General features: G+C 47.4%; 1 protein-coding gene across 1 annotated transcript in view; it reads right to left on the bottom strand.

Moving 5' to 3' along the window:
* Positions 1-21,343, bottom strand: part of VPS35L (VPS35 endosomal protein sorting factor like) — an 89,821-nt gene that overhangs the window by 56,072 nt on the left and 12,406 nt on the right. The window contains exons 6-12 of the mRNA XM_033102032.1: positions 19,294-19,370; positions 17,064-17,192; positions 10,876-10,960; positions 7,407-7,466; positions 2,508-2,604; positions 1,803-1,850; positions 445-538 (exon numbers count right to left, since the gene is read on the bottom strand). Of these exons, the coding sequence (XP_032957923.1) occupies positions 445-538; positions 1,803-1,850; positions 2,508-2,604; positions 7,407-7,466; positions 10,876-10,960; positions 17,064-17,192; positions 19,294-19,370 (590 nt within the window). The remainder of the gene's footprint in view (positions 1-444; positions 539-1,802; positions 1,851-2,507; positions 2,605-7,406; positions 7,467-10,875; positions 10,961-17,063; positions 17,193-19,293; positions 19,371-21,343) is intronic.

Genomic DNA, 21,343 nt, shown 5'->3' with positions numbered 1-21,343 from the left:
TCTTCCCACCAAACAGCCCTCACCAACGCGCTCTCGGCACGAACTGTTGAGCATGAGGACGGAAAAACGAACACGCCCATGAACTTCACGACAAAGGGAGAGCACGTTTCAAGGCAGAGAAAAGCAACCCGTCAGCTGAGAGGCCCTGGGAGCCCCTTCCCAGCAAGAAGGAAGAAACAATTAATTCTGAATACCAGTTTCTTTGTAAGAAGATGACCTTCAACACCTCCTCATGGGAGTGACGCTAAGCAGGTCTACTTTAAAATGAATGTTGAAGGGAAAAATCCTACAGCTCTGCTTTCTGTGGAAAAGCCATGCTCTAAAATCAGCCACTAATGAAGTCCCTTCTTCAGCGGCTTAGGGGGTGGCAGAGTAACCAGCGTGAACGCTGAAGGAGACAGGATCATGCCACGCACACACGTGCTGGGGAGAGACGTGGCCTACCCGGCACAGATAGGCCCTGGCGTACACGGACACCAGCGGGTCTCCGATCCCTCGAATTATGCACGTCAGGCGGGGCAGACATTCCGAAATCCCCCTGTGAGAAGAGACAAAAGACGGCAGCATCACACCCCATGTGAGAGCTCCTTGTGCTTTTACTTTTAACATAAAGATAAAACCAAACTTCCTGAGTGGAGGGGAGGGCGGAAAAAAAAAAACCAGGTTTCAGCAGTAAGCCAAGGTCAAAGTTTCAGAGTTTTCTGAGTCTATGTAACAACAGGCTTTCTCTCGTTAACAATTCATTCGCTGAATGGCTTCTTTCATCCTGACCGCTTGCTCAGCGCTGGAGTCCAACCTTCATTATTTTCCTGCTTGAGGTCACATGTATTTTACTAAGTTAGCAGTTTCTGTCCCCCAGTTATTTTCCGTGGGCGGGTCACCCCTTGATTTTCTCAATATTCTCACCGCATCTATATTTCTTTGGCACTGACGCCCTGCCCCGGCCCTGCCCCTGTCCCAGCACCCACACCTCTCCCTCAGGCTGGTAGCAGCACCCCCACTGTGCTGTGCTGGTTTCTCCTGCAACAGGGACTTCCCTCTGCCTCGGGCACCATTCTCCCCACTGGGGAGGCAACATAACTGTGCCTTCAGCGCCAGTGTTACCCACCCCACAGCCCCCGGCATCCCTAGATTCCACTCAAACACTAGATTCGAAACCCAACCACACGTCCCTCTGTGGAGTGCCGAGTCAGCCATGAACTTCGGGGAGTTCATTACCTAGATGCTACCCCACAGAACAGCCTTTCCCTGCTCTGCAGAAGCAGAGCCGGTTCTCCCAGGCCCAGCAATCTCCTCTGCAAACAATGCCTGCGGTGACCCAGGGCTCAGGGGGAAAGGCTGTGGCTTCTGACCTGGCATCTTTATCACCGAGCTGGACAGCGGCAGCAAACACTGAGCGCGGGCCTACTGTGTGGTGTGTGCAGCTCAAAGGGGCCTCCTGGACCTCTTCTTAGGGACTTGTTCACAGAGGGGATCGAGGGTCAGAGACCCTACATAACTGGCTAAGACCACACAGCTAATAATGGCAGAGCCAGGATTCAAACAACTCATCCCCCACGAGCTACTCAACCCACCTCTCCTGGCCCCCGTTTTCTTCTCAGTAAAATGAGGATTAAAATGGTATCTCTATTTCTTTAAGTTTTCATTTGGAGTAAAGGAGAAAACGCTTTGTACCAGATCGGCTCCACACTGAGTACCCAAAGAATGATAGCTACTGTTTGCCTGCCATTAGTGTGTGGATATGTGGAGGGACTGACTTTTTTGGAAATGTTACGGTTCTAGACGTTTACAAAGAGACTTACGTTTTGGAGAGGAACTTGTTACACTTCAGGATGGACGCTTCCACGTAACTGCACAAACATTCCGTTAAGGAAGACATTTTCTAGACGGCCTGCTTCCCAGGGGAAAAGGCTCAACTATCCACGAACAGGATTAAGTGTATACCTTTGGGAGAGGGGAGCTCTCAACAACCCAGAGAATTAAGTCCGGCAGTGGCTTGCAGTTTCTGTATTTGGCTTCCAAGGTTTTGTCCTCATTAAAAATAAAACTGGGAAACGTGCTGAAACTTAAGCTGGGTTTGGGGCCGTTCTAATCAAGGCTTTCTGGGGAGTGGACGAACGCCGGCTAACAAAGGGTTAGTTTGTGTGTAAGGAGAATTCAGTTCTTTACTACCCGTCATTGTGCAGAGAAGCTCGACCCCGTTCCTTCCAAGTTCATGGAACCACAGAAAACACAGAGAGGTGAAGCACCAAAATTGGAGAGAATTCATGGGGAATGTCCCTCACGGAACCGGAAGCTCGGGATCATCTTCGAAGGAACCAGAGAAGTGTTGGAAGAGAGCAAAAGTGCAAGGGCTTTCCTACAATGTCACTGTCTTTTCAGCCTCGCAACTGGAACGGGACCAGATTTCCAACAGGAATTTCAGGGCATCCCCCCCACACGGCTTCTGTTCACAGCACAGCGCTTTTCGCCTCTTTAAGACTCATCAGACAGAAAATAAAGGATACAATCTTGGAATGAGTTCCCTGATGGAAGCGATCTTGAAAAACCAATTTAAGCATGTTTCTTTGGCCGTGTCATTTACATTCTCTGGAGAGAAGTGATCTGCAAGACAAAAATAATACCCATCAGCCTCCCTAATGCTCGGGATCCGCTAAAGCCGCGATGAGTCCTGGGACAGGAAAACGTCACAGTGAAGCAGAAGGGCCAGGGTACCCAGTCCTATCCCTTTCCTTCCAAAAATCATTATTCTTGTCAGGAAATAATTGGTGACAATGATAGCTTATATACGAAGGCTTTGTAAGTGCCAGGTGCTGTGCAGAGTGCTTTAGAGACAGCATCAGCTCACTTAATCCCCACAATACCCCCTTTTCATCACCTTATTATCCTGCTTTATAGACCGTGGCACAGAGATGTTTAGCAACTTGCCCAGAGCACACAGCAGGCAAATTTTAAGAGCTAGAATTCAACTTAGGCCGTCTGGCGGCACCACCTACATTCTTAGCCGCTGCTCAAATACAATTCAGAGGTTCTTGGTGTGCCCACCGATAAGATGAGACTTGACTTCCAGATGCTTTTGGAGGCTGCAACTGTAACATGAAATGCGATCGAAGCTTGTGCTCTAAATAGCACAGGGCCAGACTGGGAGGTAAACTGAGGCCCTAAGGTGAGCAAGCAGCCAGAGTTAGTGCCAGCTCAATGCTGGCTCTCAGGCTTGAGTCACCTTGTGGCAAAACTGCCAGATCCTCCCCTTATCTGCTGTTCTCCTCTTTGATAATAGAACTATCACTTTTCTGCTGGGCAAGCGGCCATCCTGGCAGTGAGACAGGACCATGTGACCAAGTTCTGGTCCCAGGACATCAACAGAAGTGCAACTTCTGGGAAATAGCTTTAAAAGAAGGGGCTTGACCCCTTTCACTCCTTCCCCCCGCTGCCCCTCACCAGCTGGAATGCAGGTACAATGGCTGGAACCCCCACAACCACCGTGAACCATGAGAGCAACGAGACAGGCCAGGATCCCTGGCACCACGGGCTGGCAGCCCCGCCAGCCCTGATCCTCTCTGTTGTTATTTTGAGCTGTCTGGCACTGGTACCCAAGCGGGATCTTGACATACATCTTAATAAGGAATAAAACAGAGTACAGAAAAATGAAAAACAAAAACGAAAACAAGAACTCATCAATACCAAGAAGGCAACTGCTGAGTCTCCCATGGAAATGCTTTCTTCTAAATGATTCCGTAGGCTTCATTCATTCCCAAATGATTCACTCGCCATTTTGAAAGGGAAGGGAAATTACCATTTTTCCTTTCCTGGCCGGAACCTGTGCACTTAAAGTAACGTTTTTTTCAAGTTCCAAGAGACCCCAGACAAGTAAAGATAAGGGTTATTCTTAAATTCATTTGTGAATCCTGCCTTGTGGAAAGGGGAGAGGCAGGGTTAATTTCCCTTCACATGACAATCCTGTGACTTGAAGTCCAAAAGCAAAAATAAGTCTGTGAAGTCATCTCACAAAAATCCCTCGCTTTCCAGCTGAGGGAACAGAGCGTTAGCATAGGGTATATGCACTGACTACAAGCTGTCCAATAACCTGCATGTGTCAACACAGAGGTCCTAGGCTTTCCTTGCAGCTCAAGAGCTAAGTTAGGGAAAGTTTTTATGTCATGCGGGACTTTAAAATCTTACAGCAAACGAAACATTACATTCCCTTACTATGTGCTCAATGCAAGTATTTTCAGAACAGTACATAAGAGAGCCCTGTCCTCAGGAAGCTTCCATTCCAGTGGGGGAAGAAACCTCATCAAGAGGGGACAAGGATAAGCAAGCAAACAAATAAGATAACACCCAACAGCAGCCAACACAACGCAAGCTATAAAACTAGACAGAGGAATGGAGTGCTCTGAGCTGGGGACCGTCACTAGACAGGGTGGCCAGAGAAGGCTCCGCTGAGGTGGCATTTGAGCTGAGCCCTGATGACAACAAGGGGCCAGCCATGCTCGCATGTGGAAGTCATGTATTTCCAGGAAGAGGAAACAGCAAGTGCAAAGGCCCTGAGGTGGGCACGAGCTCTGGCAATGTCAAAGAACAGGAAAGCAAGCCAGTGTGGCAGGCAAGAAGGGGACGAGCCGGCATCACAGGCCAGGTCACGCGGGGCTGCAGCCTTGGTGAGGACTAAGAGTTTCTCTAAGTGCTATGGAAACTCCCCGAAGAGTTCTGAGCAGCGGGATGACGTGACGTGATTTATATTTCAGGACTGGGGCTGCTCCGTGGAGAACGGATTCAGAATTGGGAATTCAACTCAGAAGCGATTTCAATGTAACAAGCAGCAGACGTGTTTTTTTTTTCCCTCCAAGTTCCCAGTCATTGTTCTTACAGGGCTTCTTTTTCCAACCCTGACCTTCTGTGGCTATTTTAGGAGGAGGGAGGAAACCAACGAGTCTAATTCTGTGTCACTTGCCAAGTCTCTGCAGTAGCAGTCTCTTGAAGGCACAGTGCTTATAGGCGAAACGTCATCTTAGCAGGTGCCTGGGTGGCCAGGTCAGCTAAGGACGCAGCTTATGTAGATGCCGTCGGCCACGGGGGAAAAGTGAAGGAGAGCAAGCCCAGGGTGGAGGATGAGAACCACCACATAATAAACCCACGTCCCTTCTCCCGCAATGGAAATAAACTTCCACCACAGAGATGGTCTCTCCAGCTATGTGCTGCATTAAGGGATGTCGGGGAAAATCATTACTACCTCCAGTAGCGTATCCTTCCCATGAACCCAAAGGACGCTGGTGTCTTTCTACACTCGCAAGAGCTACGCCCTAGTTAAACCTCCAGGAGGTGAGGGCTCAGACATTCAACTCAGCAGTCAGAACTTGAAATGGAAGGAACGAGGACACCTGCCACCGGATTTCTCTCTACACTTGATCTCTTTAGGCAGAATTCTGCGCAGTAGATTTCAGAAGCTTCCTTCATAATTATTGTGAAGTGTCCTCCCCAAGCTCGCTGGTATTTTTGAGAAAGGTTTGCCCTTTCCCTGTCAGGTTCCTGGAACCAGAAAACACACGCAGATGAAGACGTTATCTGATTGGGGGGGGAAAATGGAGAAGTTAATTTTAAGAAAACCAAAGTCTGACTTGCATCCCTCAAGGCTGCAAAAAAGAAAAAAACAAGATATTTCAGGAAGGAAGAATTTTATTGCTAAAAGTGCTACTTAATATCTTTAGATAAGGACCGGAAGTGACTACAAAAATTACCTTTTATCTTGAACTTCTATGGTTTAGGGAGAGAGTAAGTTATCCCTAATTTTTTCCTTCCTTGGCTCTACTGTGCTGTCTGTATACTTAGTAAAAACTGGGAGGAAAGAAAATTAATACAGTCAATGCAAACTCGAATGCTTCTGGGGGCCAGGCAGGTTAAGACAAATATTCTGCAGCGGTTAGGTCCACAACCGCAGGAAGTAGTAGAATCTGTATCAAAAGCACTCAAAAAAAATACTGCTGGAGCCAAGGAAAACACCGATTTGGGTTTCATCTGCCCGCAACTTTTAGTGATCTGCTGCTGCTGCCCTTCCAGCCAGGCGGGCCCCTCCACCTTCCCCGTCTCACTGCCTCCCAATCCGGAGACACCCTGAACGTGGGAGGAGCTACTGCAAACATCACAGGTGTGACCTGGAGGTGGGGAGGGCTGAGAACGGTGCTGTCCCACAGAAATACCATGTGAGCCACATTCAAACAGGGGAAACAAATCAGGTGAAATTTTCATAATATACTTCATGGAACCCAAATCATCCAAAACATCATTGCAACATGTAACCGATATTTTAAAAATTATTAACGAGGTTCTTTATGGTCTTTTATTTGTATTAAGTCTCTGATCTGAAATCCACTTTTTAAAATATTGACAGGACATCAGCTTGGACTGGCCAGATCTCAAGTGCTCAAGAGCCGCACGTGACCCAAAGCCACCATATTGGATAGTATAGACCCAGCGCTAAGAGCCAGGCTCTTGCTAACAGCTGTCAGCGAAGCTATGGGCAAGTCCCTGACTATTTCACGCTGGGTTTGCCCGTCTATAATGAGACAAGGTGATTCCTCAGAGCTCTTCTAGCCCAAAGGGTCTTAAGGTTCTGTTTCTTTCTGAAAAATTAGTATATTAAATAACTTTCAAAATACAGGTAGATGGATGAAAGAAATAACGAATGAATGAATGAACGAACAGAGGTCAAATTATGGGTTACTGCTGCTGATGCCCTCATCTGCTTAGGAGCAGAAGGACAGAAAGTGAAGGTGGAGCAAAGGTGTAGTTCTAATTTGTACAGATGTCTACGTACAGTAGTATTAGGCATCTGAATGGGGAGGATGAAAGGGAAAGAAAGCCGCTCCTTGCTGCCAGACACATCGTCACCAGCTAGATGACAAAAGAAATTCAGAATCTACTCCCATTATAACCTCCTGAGAATTTTAAATTGATTGGCAATAAATTTAATGCAAACATCACTTGGGCAAAGACTGTAGACTCAGTCAAAGCATCTTCTATTGATTGAGTTGACGTTGTTCTTTAATATAGATAAAGTAGGTCCTTTAAAGCAATTTGCTTCTTAGGAAAGATCTGCAAGCAAAATACTAAAATGTCAAGCAGCAGAGGAATTTAAGTCGGTGGGAAACTTCAGCTGAATTTAATTCTAATACCTTTTCATTCGTGCACATTCACGTTACTTGCCCAAATTCCTCGGCGGGCTAATGGAAAACCTTCTAATGTTTTTAAAAGACTGAGATGATTAGAAATCTGGAAACGTTTTCTTTTACTTTTAACACACCAGAAATGAAAAACTTTATTATCGGGTCGCACTAACCGCTGATGTGATATAAACCTAATCCTGACTCCAGAGCAGAATGAAAGCCGGGGAACAGCCGTGACATTACCTGGTAAGACGCTGCGGTTATCCACGCACATGGAAAAGATGCGCTCGTACACGAGCTTTCCTGAGGAGAAAGGACAGATGGTGTCAGCGTCGCACTCTTCCGGAGTAAACACTAAATAAACGTTTGTTCCTTCGTTGGGGACATCGCCCAGACAAACTTCAATGGTGGCAAAATGCTGCCACCTAGTGGGACAAATTTGAAGCCACGTTTCTTTGTTTTTTTTGTTTTTAATAAAAGGAGGGATTTTTACTTTCTGTGAGAGGCAGGTAGGTGATCAAAGGCGCCTCTGGTACCGCCACTCAATCAACGGAGAATGACCCCCATCTTATTCTAGACAAGAGGCTGCAAATGGGTGGCCCAAGGGCTGAATCCACTTCGATCAAAGCAGTGATCCACTTTGTTTGGTCCACCATACGGCAGCCCACAAAGTTTTAACATTTTTTGATTTAGCTGCCAACACTTAATAACTGGGAGAATTCAAAAGAAAAAAAGAAAAAATTGGGATAATTCACATGAAAAGGCAGATTTCTTGCTTCTTCCCAGACGATATGCCAAAAATGGGCCCGTATCCCGAAAGGATAACTATGAGCTAGAACAGATTAGCAGCTGCCCTGAATGGCAAACAGACTATCCAGTTTGCTGCACTCTCCACCATTCCCTACCGTCTCTCATCAACAGCCTGCTTCACTCGTTTATGTAATCTGCCTGGTGCCTAGAAACATGGGGATTCATCTAGAATGTAAGTTCTACAGGGGCATATTTGTGTCTGTTTTGTACACCTAGATCAGTGCCTGGCATACAGTGGATGGTCGATATTTGGTGTTAGATGCATAGATGAACAAAATTTAGGTCGTGTGGGTCACAGGTACTGTTAGGACAGGACGTTATTTGTTGTGGATTTATCACCATCATGATTGTCAACTCCCAGCCCAGCTAATTTCGGCAATACAGCAAGGGCAGCAGGCACCTGCATTACATCCGGCTTGCTGAGATCTGGGCTGCCGCCAGTAGAGGCTGGCAAGATGGCAGCCCAAAATTCTCACGAGGTTAATGTGTTTCTCTGGCCAGGCTTGCAGGTTAGAAATTGGATCTCACTGGTGTCCCGAGCTAGTTTCGCTCAGGGATGCTGACTTAGGCAGAGGAAACTTGCAGGCCAGTGTGTTAACTTATCATGAGAAACAGAACTGTCAGGAGGACCAGACACGGCCACCGGCCTGTCTCCCTGACTGATGGCCTCGCCCCGTGAGGACAAGCTGTGCATGAGGACAAGTCCAGGTGCGAGGGGTGTATGACCTACTATCTATCCTCAGAGCCTAAGGTGCCCGCCCCTTCTGGGTCACTTGTCCCCATCTCCGCCACCTTCCTGGGTCCACGCCAGTCTCGTATGTCACCGAGAGTAGCCTAATATATTACACCTGCAGTAGCCTCCTACTCGTACCCCTGTCCCTCCTTGTCCTATGCTCATCCCAACACAGCAGCCAGAGGGAGCCCATCACAACTCAAATCGGACTACGTCCCTTCTTTTCTTGACACCCGCTTGGTTCCTCACGTCCTCAGATTCAAAGCCCAAGTCCTTCCAATGGCCTCCAAGGGCCACTGCGATCTCCGGCCACGTCAGCTCCTGCCTGCTCCTGCCCTCACTCCGCTCCAGCCACTGTGGCCTCTCAGCTCGCCAAACCTGCCCAGCATGCTACCACCCCAGGGCCTTTGCACCAGCCGTTCCTTGGGCTAACCTGCTCCTGCACTCCCACCCCCACAGAGCACATGGCTCATCTGTCCCCAACTTCAAGTTCTTGCCCACAGATCAACTTCTCAGCCAGGCCGCCTCCCATCAGCCTATTTACAAGTACAGCCGCCCCGGCCCCCAGCCATTCCCTCAGCTCCCCTCACCCTACCCTGCTCTCTCCAACATACACATAACACAGGACTGCCCTCTAACACACTCTCAGGTTTACTTATTTGTTCTGTAAATCCTCTTTTATGGCTCCACACAGGCAGGGATTTTTGTCTCTTATTTGCTGACACATCCTTAGCACCCGGCAGTGCCTGAGACCAGCTCTCCAGCTCATCTGAACCCGAGAGATGCTACCTTTTAGCTGGGGCATCTCTTCTTTTAGCTTTCAGTCCTCTTCTTCTGGCAACAGCGTCACCCAGGCCTGGATAATAGGCATGTTTCACCCCCCCGCCAGATGCCACGAATGGCTCAGGGACTGACACGTGACCCAAGCCAGACCAATGAGATGGAATTCTGGGACTTTTGCTGGAAAGCTTAGAAGTTTCTTCCTTGTCCTGGGACTAGCAGTGAACAGAAGCTGAGGACACCTGGTAGAGTTTGGGAATGAAGCCAAGCCCTGGGAAAGTACTGGAAAAAGCCAAGCTCCTGAAGACACTGTCTGGGCTCTGACTCCAGCTGTACATGAAGCCAGAAACTACAATTGGACTTTTCAACAGAAGCCAATAAATAGCCAAAACTAATACAAGCCAGGCTTCTTATCACTTGTTCCAATACATTCAGATCCCTGGTCTCCTGTGTAGAGCTAAATGGGTCCGAAGGACATTTGTTTCCTGACATTTCCGGTCTTTGGATGGGTTACAGACAACACTTGCCAGCTTGGGAGCCCACTGGTCCTTCCTTGGTGAGACAGCGAATGTCTCTCCTGAGTTCAGCTCTCAGAAGGCAACTCTGTCTGCCAGCTCTTGTGGGCACCTCGCTGCCCGACGTACAGCTTGGAGGGCTGCCCGCTTTGGACAAGCTGCTAATGGCATGATGCTTGGGCCACTGACCACCAAGTAGCAGAGGCCGCCTGCCTCTCCAGAGGGGCCTAGGTCATTCTCTTCAGACTAGACCTCTCTACTGGGCTCGCAGTGATCACTGTGCCCGAGGGGTGTGTGTGGGCTGAGGGGCAGCCACAGCGAGGCAGAAGGTCTCAGATGTACTGCAGTCGTCACCCAGGCTGGAAGGAGAGGACGGTGGCCTGGCTCTGGTTTTCACAGTGATCACAGGGAAAAATGGGCATACTGGGGAGAGTTTTAGGCGGCTGGGCTGAAGAACGTGGAGATGGACTAGACATGGGCCACAAGGGGCGATGTCCCTCAGATTTCTAACAGCGGGGTACACAGTGCTGCCATTCCCCTACCAAGAAACCCAGTGGGGCCAGAAGAAGGGCTGGCAGGAGATGCCAAGTTCAGTTCCGACAGAGTGAGATGGCGATGGCCTGGACCTGGGTTTCAGGACGTGTGTTTGCCAACACTTTCCTCACTTGTTTTACGAGCCTATCAGGTTAGAAAACATAATTTAAAATATTTCAAAAACAGCACCCTTGTTAGTGAGCAAAGGTTTGGTCTCCCTCCTGATTCACCTAATTGATGACTTAAATCACAACAGAACCGAATGGAAAGCAACGCAAGCGCCCAGCTTCTGGCAAACCAAGTGCATTTCCTAGATCTAAGATGACTGACTAGTACTTACCAAATGTGTCAAGTATGTCGGTGATGAGCACAAATTTGCTTGGGTAGAACTGAATGACACTGGTGTCCGAAAGAAGCTTTGAACACTAGAAAGAGAGAAAAGAAAATTTAGTGTTGTGTCTGACCTGGTTGGGACGCTCCAGGCCCAGAAAATTAACAATTTGTACAAACAGGTACAGGGGTTAACCATGTACCAGGCCCTGTCCGACGAGACACTGGAGACGTAAGGACGAGCAAAACCACCGGGCTTTTGACAAAGAGAGCCAGACTCTGTCACAGCAAGCCTCATAAGGAAAGACACGGTCACCGTCCTCCAGGAAAGCCACACACCAAGGAGGCTTAGCCAGAAGGGTCTCTGCTCAAACATTCAAGGTCACCAGGGGAGGTCAAGGACACCTCTCCCATCAGTGTCCCTGCAGGTGACTCCATCTTTGTTCCAGCTGCTTTTCGGCAGTTACCTCTGGTTTATTTCAGGACAGTCTTGATTCTTAAACATTCTTTTCTATGAACTGACCCCAATAAGTAAGTCTCCAGGGTTTCTTAAACTAGCATCTACTCAATCCCAAACTTCCCGCTAAAGGAAATGACACGTTTCCTTCCAGGAAGACATGTTTCTCTGGAACTATGATCTTTAATGCCAGAAGCACTTTGGCTGTGCAAGGAATCGTTCAATTCCCAGGCAATCACTGCCGCCAGAGGACCATTCACACTGCAGTTCTGGACTCGTAACGAACGGAACCCGGCAGCCACGCAACCTAAACACCCCAGATTCAGTCACCACTTATCATCAGAAACAAAACAAATCGGGGTCTGTGTGGAAGAACTAAACGTAATGCCCTGAAGCCCTTACAAATTCAAAAGTCATCATGAGGAACTCAATAACCTTGCCCTATTTTAGCATTCAAATGGTTGGCCCTCAGGTAGGACGATGTCACTTGAAAAATGTTTGGACATGTGGAAAGGCTCCTTGAATGCACACTTTTCCAACGAGCAGCTGAGGGTGATAACCTTCAGCAAATCAAGAGGCACTTCGGGTATCTTCGTGCTCCGCTGGTTACCCCCAAATCGAAATTGTCAGATGCACCAAGTCCCTCCCCGGCATCACGTGCCCACAAGAAAACAGCGTGTATAATTTGGGAAACATCCTCTGACAGCCCAAATGTTATTTGGGGAGGGGTGGAGAAGCGAGGAAAATGTGAGCTGTTAAAACAATGGTGTTGACACCAGACGTGGCATTTGGACGTGCGCAGAATCCCATTTCCTGACGCCTCGCTTTGTGTTTTCCGTATGCCCTTTATGAGCGCTCCAACGTAAACAACTAGCCCATGAGAGTTCAGGGCTTGGAAAAGACAAACAAGCTGAATCTTAGATACTGTTTACAATGCACAGCTCTGGGCTCCTAGGGACGTTCCATCTCCCCAGCTCTTACCCAGGGGCCCCCTCACAGATGAGGTTCTGCCCATGGGTGGAGAGAGAGAGAGAGAGAGAGAAAATTCAAACAGAAGATTTCAAATTAAACACAGCTGGGGCTTCCCAACATCTGTGCATTGACTTTTCTCCCAAGCTGGTGTCACAGAACATATATTTTGTAAAGAATAACAAGAAGCAGAGTTTTTTAAATCCAAAGTTAAAGTCATAATGATGCTATCATTGAAATTACCTTGTAAATCACAATTCTGAAGAATCTACAGGTTTTTAAGGCATGGGTGCAGTTTCCTACATCACAATCAGGCACCCCAGTGTGCGTGTGTTAAATATACAGAGTCTTCGCACCACATCAAAACTACTGGTCAACCTCCAGCCAAGACACCAGGAAATCAGGCCTTTTAACAAGGGCTCTGGTGACTGATTCCCTGAAATAAGCCGGGGACACACTGGGTTGGTGACCTCCACAATCTGCAGCAGATGCTGAATGGACTAAGCTTCCTACAAACCTGTGTTCTCAGTTTCAGAATCATCTAGGGAGCTTTTAACAATAATGGTGCCTGCCTCCCAGTGCTGACGAAGCTGGTCTGGGCGCAGCTGGGACTCGGGATTGCAAGTGACTCTAACGTGCAGCCGAGGCTGAGAACCACTGTCATACACATTTCCTGAACGTCTGACCACTAATACTTTATTCTGCCTGAAACACCTGCTATCGAACTTATTCACATCGCTGGAAAAATACTGCAAGAGTGTTTTTCCTTTGCATCCAATTAGAAATATCTAGAAGCACACTAGCAGTTTTCTAATTAAGTTTGGGTCTTTAAAAAAATGGAATAACCCAAGCAAATGTATAAATTACAAGATAACCTACGGTTGAGTACTAAGAAAGCATAAATGGATGGATGGATGGATGGAAGGAAGGAAGCAGACGAATTAATCAGAGGACAACTACTATCCAGAATATATGAAAAAAATCCTAAACATCAATAATAACGCATAACAATGAAAGAAATGAGCAAAAGGAATTGACACAAGGCGTTTTACAGAAAAGGGAACTCTGATGGCCCGTAAACATGTGAGATGCTCAATCCTATTATAATTGGGGAATTGCAAATTAAAACCTCAACAAAGGAGCATTTTATCACTTCCTCAATTGGAAAAATAAAAATAGAAGCTCTGCTCATACCAAATGTTGGGGGAGCTGAACAGCACAGCCTCTCCCATTCCCACTGCTACTGCGAGTGTCCCAGCGGGCACAGAAAACTCTGGAAAACAACTGGGCACTGCCTGGTAAAGCTGGAGAGGTACACATACACACCCTACACCCCAGCCATCCCGCTCTCGGGTCTGGACCTTCATCTAGAGGAAGGTCAGCAGACGTGTCCAAGACTGTTCATAGTGACAGCGTAACGACAAAAGAAAAGGACAGAACCAGATGCCCTTCAACAGAATGAAAGATACATGATTTACACATCAGTAGGCTCACTGTTATTACGATGGCAAATCTCTCCAGACCTATAGGGTCAACACAATCCCTATCAAAACCCCAGAAGGGGCGGTCTGTTAGCTCAGGTGGTTAGAGCGCAAGCTCTGAACGACAGGGTTGCCGGTTCGATTCCCACAGGGGCCAGTGAGCTGCACCCTCCACAACTAGATTGAAGACAATGAGCTGCCACTGAGCTGCCAGAGGGGTGGCCGGATGGCTCAGTTGGTTAGAGCGTGAGCTCTCAACAACAAGGTTGCCGGTTCAATTCCCACACGGGATGGTGGGCTGTACCCCCTGCAACTAAAGACTGAAAACGGTGACTGGACTTGGAGCTGAGCTGTGCCCTCCACAACTAGACTGAAGGGCAACGACTTGACTTGGAGCTGAGGGGCCCTGGAGAAACACACTGTTCCCCAACATTCCCCAATTAAAAAATTAAAAAAAAAACAACACACAGGTTTTATTGGGGGAGGAGATAAGAAATTGACAACCTCATCCTAAAAACCACATGGAGATGTAAAGGACCCAAAATCTCCAAAACGATTTTGAAAAAGAAGAACAAAGCTAAAACATTTACACTACCCAGTTTCAAACTTACCATAAAGCTACAGTAATCAAGACAGTATGGTACTGACATAGGACAGACTTACAGATCTGTGGAATAAACTTGAGAGTCCAGAAATAAACCCTTCCATTTATGGTCAGTTGACTTTTGACAAAGGTCCCAAAATAATTCAATAGAGAAAAGACAGTCCTTCCAACAAATGCTGCCGAGACAATTGGATACCCTTAATAAACTTACACTCTTATCAACACGCAAAAATTAATTCAAAATGGACCACAGACCTAGATGTAAGAGGTAACACCGTAAAACTTCTAGAAGAAAACAGGAAAAAATTCTCATGACCTTAGGTTAGGCAGAGTTCTTAGAAACAACTCCAAAAGCACGAGCCGAAAAACAGACACCAGATAAATTGGACTTCATTAAAATTAAAAACATCTATATTTCAAAAGACATCATTATGAAAAGGGAAAAAGCCACAGACTACAAGAAAATACTTGTAGCTCATATATTTGATAAAGAACTTGTATCACGGATATGTAAAGAATTGTTCCAACTCAACAAGATAAACAACCTGATTTTAAAAATGGACAAGTCTTGAACAGACATTTCGCTAAAGAAGATAGACAAATGGTCAATAAGCACATGGAAACATACCCAACACCACCAGTCAGTAGGGAAATGCAAGCTGAAACCACAATGAGATAACACTTCAAACCCACTAGGATGGCCATAATCAAAAAGGCAGACAGACTGCTGGAAAAGATGCAGAAGAACTGGAACCCTTAGATGCTGTTGGTGAGAATGCAAATGGTGCAGCCATTTCGGAAAGCGGCTTAGCCATGTCTCAAAAAGTTGAACACAAACGTCCCATATGACCCAGCAATGCCAACTCCTAGGAATCTACCCAAGAGAAAGGAAAACGTGTCCATGCAAAGACGTGTGTACAAAGGTTCATAGTAGCATCTGTCCTAGTAGCCAGAGTGGAAACCGCCTAAATGTCCATCAACTCATTCACGGAGAAGTAAGAAGGGGTTATCCGTACAACGGACTAATATTCAGCAGTAAAAAGGCACACCGTACTGACACAGGGGGGAACCTCAGGAACGTGACGCTAAGTGAAAGGAACCAGATGCAAAGGATTACATACTGAACCGTCCCACGTACATGAAATGTCCAGGAGAGGCAAACGTATAGTCAAAAGCAGATCAGGGTTTCCTGAGGCTGGAAGTGGCAGTGGGACTAGACTGCAAACAGGCTTGGGGCAGTCTGGAGGGGAGGATAATGGAAAAGTTCTAACACTGGATTGCGTAATAGTTCTGCAACTCTATAAACTCACTGAAAATCACTGAACTGTCCACACTTCCAATGGTGGGTTTGGGGATATGTAAACTATATCTCAATAAAGCTAAAGAAACAAAAGCCTGATTACAGAGCACGTCAGGTGAACTGGTCTCATTTCTCCATGCTCCACAGCTTGACTGTCTTAATTGGCTAAAGAAGGCAGCTTCTAAAGGACCGAAAGTTCAATAGTTACGCATCACCAGATGTGGAGTTAATTCAACACTTTCGTGGTTATTTTTCCTTGAGAAGACACAAATAAAATCTGCTCCAGATGTAAAACTTAGAAGTCACAGTTCTGTACCACAGTACTCTCGGCGTGGTAAAGGCTGCCAATAAAAATATTTGGAAGAAGCGCTTGTTAGTTTAGAAATTTCTCACTTGTGCCACGCAGCAAGCAACCCCCGTCACGTGCATTCAGGAGGAGAGAACCCTTCCTCAAGGGTATTTACTTTGTAAACCAACAACAGTGATGGAAGAGACGTAGGCGCAGGTTTGCCTCAGTCACGAAACACCAAAAAAAATAGCACCTGCCACGCAAAGTATCATCTTAAAAGACTTCAAGTACCCAGGGCAAAGACTCCCAGCCTCTCCCCACTCTCTCTCCAGAGCAACAGGTGAGCAAACAAATGTCACATTGCCACGACGCTGAACTAGAACGGGATCTGTCCTTTTGAACTTAAATGGCTATTCAGAAATTCTTTGTTAAGCGCTGCTCTGGAAATCGTAACGCACACATTATTCCTTTCACAGTGTGTTTCTGAGCATGTTTTGCCAAGACAGGATGATCTTAGGGGTCAAAACAACAGAATAGGCTGTTTTCCTTCCAGAACTTGCTCTTGTGATCCAAGAGTTGTCACGGATCAACAAACTCACCAACAAAGAGGTTTCAACAAATGTACCTCTCCCAACGGCGTAAAAAATAGGGTTTTTTGTCCCATAATTATGCAGAATATGACCCAAAAATGCATTTATCAGGAATACACAACCATTAGTTCCAAAGATACAATGGAAATCTAGTCAAGGAGATCCAGACTGTTGGTCAATCTTTAGTCTGTACAAATCATAAACGTGTCAGGGGCTGTACCAGGAACAATGAACTAACTGCATGACGCAGGGGGCATCATTAATTGTGCAATCTAGGGTGAGTGTCCTGGAATTGTGCAGTGCACAACCTGTGCAGCTGCACATGGTGGCCCTGGGATTAGCCATCTCATGAAAACACTGATTCGTAATCACGGCCTTTCATAGAAAGTATGTGGAGATGGAACACATGAAAGAAGGAGGGGAAGACTCTGAAGGCGGGCCTCTGAAAACCCTAATTATCCACAAAGAAGTTTTACATAGAAAAGTCACAAAAATCACCAGAGCTGACCTGGATGACTATTTTTAGAGCCTTCACTTTCTGGTCCGAGGCCCAAGCGTCCTTCAGCGACTGGTTGAGCTCCTCTATGCGGTTCACATAATCCTGTTGAGTCAAATTCAGCAGTTCCTTTTGGGAGCCCTGTGGGCAGAAAGGAGGAAGGTGAAGGAACAAAAGGAAAAACACTGACCACCAACCCGAGCACTGGCTGAGCTTCGCGCTCTAACTTTCCCTGATAGCCCCTTCAGGATCGATCGTTTTGTCTTTTGATCAAAGAGGCTCTTGGAGTTTTCTGCGAAGCGGGGCAGAGTGGAGTGTCACCGAGAAACCGGCCTAGGAGGCAAAGTCAGACCTAGGCCAACTCCCAGGTCAGCCGCTTCCCACCATGCGGTTCTGGGTGAGCTGCTTCCCTCCCAGAGCCTCACCTACAAACAGGGAGGACCGACAGTTATCAGGACGCACCGTGGGCCAGGCCAGGTATACCAGATGCTCGAGATACAAAGGTGGGCAAAATGACCTTATTTCTGCACCAATCAAGTTTAAGGTACACAGATGGACATTAACACAGACTAAGGTAAATGCTCGGGAGGGCACAACAGTTCACGGAACCTTCTGGGCCGAGGCAGTGAAAAGTGACCCTTTCTTCACGTCAGCTGTGACAACCGTGCAAGCCACCTGTTGAGATGGCAGCATCGTGAGATGGTGGTGTGTCTGTCACTGCCCTGGATAAGTAATGCCAGGAAGAAATAAACCTCTGTTCTAGTAAAGCCACTGAGGTCTGGGGGCTCATTTGTTACCACAGCATAACCCAGCCTTACCCTGACTAACACTATGTTAACTTGAAAGCCACAGGGCAGCCATCTCTGCTGTGAGCAAGGAAATCAGTCTGTAGGAAAAAGAAAAAAAAAAATGGAGAACTAGAAAAAGACTCAGTGATGAAGGCTTCACAGAACCACGAGAGACAGAGGACAGCTGCCAGGTTTCTGGGTGGTTCTTCAGATCCTGGCTTAGCCAGCTTAAGTGACTTTCGGAGACCCACAGACTAACGTGCTTTGATTCAAACCCTCGGCAATTCCCTTCTTATCAGCCACAGTTGGCTGACGATTGTGTGACTGAGGCTCTCGGACACCCTACTTCAAAACGTGTCCTGTCTGAACTGGGAAATCGGACAGTGGATTATGAGACTCTGCTAAGCACCCAACAACTTTGGTTTCAGAGCTGGAAGGACCTGGAACCAAGGGGCAAGATACAGGACAGAGCAACACAACTACCATGATATGGCCCTTTGTGGATTTCAAAGCAACCCCATTCAGACCTCACAACTATATTCTTTATCCCCATTTTATAGATGAGGAAATGGGCATAGGAAAGGTGAACGCCCAAGCACAGCCTGTTAATAAACAGTTGAGCTAAGGCCTCGAGACTCAGGATAATGACGGTGAAAGCAGCTAACACTTACACAGCACGTACCACGTGCTGGTCTAAGCACTTCCTAGACATTCACAAACCTATGAGGCAGGAACTATGTAGCACCCCCATTTTATAGATAAGTAAGCTGAGGCACAGAGCTGTTAAGCACCTGGCCCAAAAATCACAGAATTACCAACGGTAAAGCCGGGATTCACAGTCAGGCAGTCTGGCTCCAGAGTTTGTCCTTTTACCCACCATACTATGCCACCTCTCTAAGTGACACTCCAGAGGACACAAATTCACCTGTCTCCAGGGGCCAGGCTAGAAAGGTTCACGAGTGAATCGGGATGGTACAGGAATGCGGGCCCACAATCAGATGGAATTCAAGAGAAGCCAGAAATCTGGATTTATGTTAAATTGACCGATTTTGAAGAGTTGGCAAACGAGTCACGTGTTTTGAAAGCAGGTGCAGGCCAGTTAAGACTCCTGTGGCCACATGCAGCCAGCAGAGCAGCCAGGGGGGACCTTTCTCCTGCGCTTCCCAGGGAGATGGCTCCGCTTGGCTTGCACAGTGAGACCCTGTCCTCAGATGACCCAGGTTTGCTCAGGCATCACAGTGAGAAAAGACGCCTTCAGAAAACCAGCCCGAGGCAGGCTCCTGTGAGCTCAGCCAACTGCACCACTGGCGTCTTTCCTGGTTCCCTTGGTGCCTCGGGAGGACACAGCACAATGCAGGGCTCGCGAATTAATCAGCAGCCACCAAGACTGCGGTCCCTTGGCAGAAGAAACGACAGCACCACGCGGCCGTGGGCTCTGCCGGGGACTTGCTCACCTCCTCAAAGTCATCCAGCTCCTCCAGCCTGGTCCGGACCTTCTCGGACATCGCGGATGTGGCCGTCCCGGCTTTGCCTAAACAGAATGGATTCACGTCACACAGGTGGCTTTCCTCTGTCACCAATACTCCCGAAGGAAGGTAGCTGTCACTTTACACTTCATCATGAATAAAGCGGCCGGGGACCAACTTCCACCCAAGATTTTTTGAAAGCAACGTCCTTCCGTAACCCAAGTCCCATCAGGAACCTTCCTGCTTGGAAAACTGCCCCCGCCCGGAGCTCAGGGGATCAGCCTTCAAAAGGTTCCACTATTATTTGATATTTACAAACGTTTCACTGCATCATTTATTTATTCCTAAAGGCAGGCGGTCCGGAGGAGGATGCCAAAAATCCGTCATTTAATTGTTCTCCACAAACAAGAGGCCGTCTCAGGCTCACTCAGTGTGGAATCCTTGCACCCTTCCACCAACCAGACAACAGTCTCCCTGTCTGGCCGGAGGTGGACACTAGGGCTTCAAAGCCCTCCCGTGGCACGTACAGGACCAGCGGTGCCTCTCCCTCATCACCCGTCAGCACCATTCTTGCCATCAGCAGAGACAGGTGACAGGATGACGGAGAGGGCTGCGGGTCGCAAGCCGGCCACCAGGCTGTGTCCAGCGGGCGGCTGCTGGCCAGCGCCTCCTCCTCCAGACGCGTTCCCCATCTGAGATGGCTTCTGGTCCAGATCTCAGGTCCCTACGCTCCGGCCTATCCATCTCACACTTCAGGAACGCAAGTTGGTCCTTTTAAGGTGCTGGTTTCTTAGCTCTGGTGTGAACTCAGATTTGTCTGGGATCAGCTGAGAGTATGGTACGATTATCTAATTACTAACAACTACTAAAGTTAAGTTTCCAAATCATTTTTTTTTTTTACCTGTTTTTACTTTTGTCTCCCCCCTGAAATAATACACACAGAATGTGCATATATGTACGTGTTAACAGATATTAGAGGATCTTTGCGACCACCACAGAGTTCTTTCATTCACCATTAACTTTAATTCTTGAAACTTACCCCGGTTGTTGCACAGAGCTCTATGCAGCTCATTCGTTTTCCTGCTGTTCAGTAATTTCCATTGTGTGTGTGAATACACCATAATTTTGTTATTTTACTGCCGATGGATGTCCGGGTCATTTCCTGCTTGGGGCTACTCTGAACAGGAGTAGCTGCTATGAACATGTCTGCGGGTATCTCCTGTTCCACACATGCCTGAATCCCTCAGGGCAGTGCTTCGCAGCATTTTATAGGAATCACCTACGGCTATGTTAACACGCAGATTCTGATTTTCAGTAGGTCTGGCCGGGCCTGAGACTGCATTTCTAATGAGTCCCAGGCGATACCAAAGCTGCTGATCCTTGGACCAAACTTTAAGAAACACAAATCTGCACAGAGTTAGAAAAACGCTTTCTGTAAAGGGCCAGATATAAGTATTTGGGGTTGTGTGAGTTATACAGTCTCTGTCACAACAACTCAACTCTGCCTTGATAGCCAGAGACAATAGGTCAACAAATAGACATAGCCGTGTTCCAATAAAACTTTATTTACAAAATCAAACAGTGGGCCGGATTTGGCCTATAGGTTGCCCCTTTCTGATCTAGGGTACATCCTAGCAGGGGAATGGCTGGGTCAAAGGGTTGGCCCATCTTTAATCTTAATAGGTAATGCAAATGTGCTTTGCATGGTGGGTGGCATGTTACACGCTCACTGGTCATGTATGAGAGTCCCTGTTGCATTACATTCTCACTAGCTAGTGGCGTCATCAATCTTTCTGATTTTTCCAAACTGGTGGATACGCAATGCTATGATTTACTTCTTTACTGTTTGGGGTCAAAGTGACACCCTTAACAAAGGGGCACCCACTCTCTTGATTCTCAACCTGCAGAGAATGGGGGAGAGCTGCAGCTGCCATCCCGGCGATTCACACAAAAACCAAGGCCAAGCTCATCTGCACCCCAGCAGCATGTGGTCGGTCAGTCCCTTCCGAATCACCTGGGAGCTTGAAAAAAGAAATTC

The sequence above is a fragment of the Rhinolophus ferrumequinum genome, assembly GCF_004115265.2.
Source record: "Rhinolophus ferrumequinum isolate MPI-CBG mRhiFer1 chromosome 15 unlocalized genomic scaffold, mRhiFer1_v1.p scaffold_54_arrow_ctg1_1, whole genome shotgun sequence".
NCBI lineage: Eukaryota > Metazoa > Chordata > Mammalia > Chiroptera > Rhinolophidae > Rhinolophus > Rhinolophus ferrumequinum.
The sequence above is the reverse complement of the archived record's forward strand: the minus strand, read 5'-3'. Positions and strand labels throughout refer to the sequence as shown.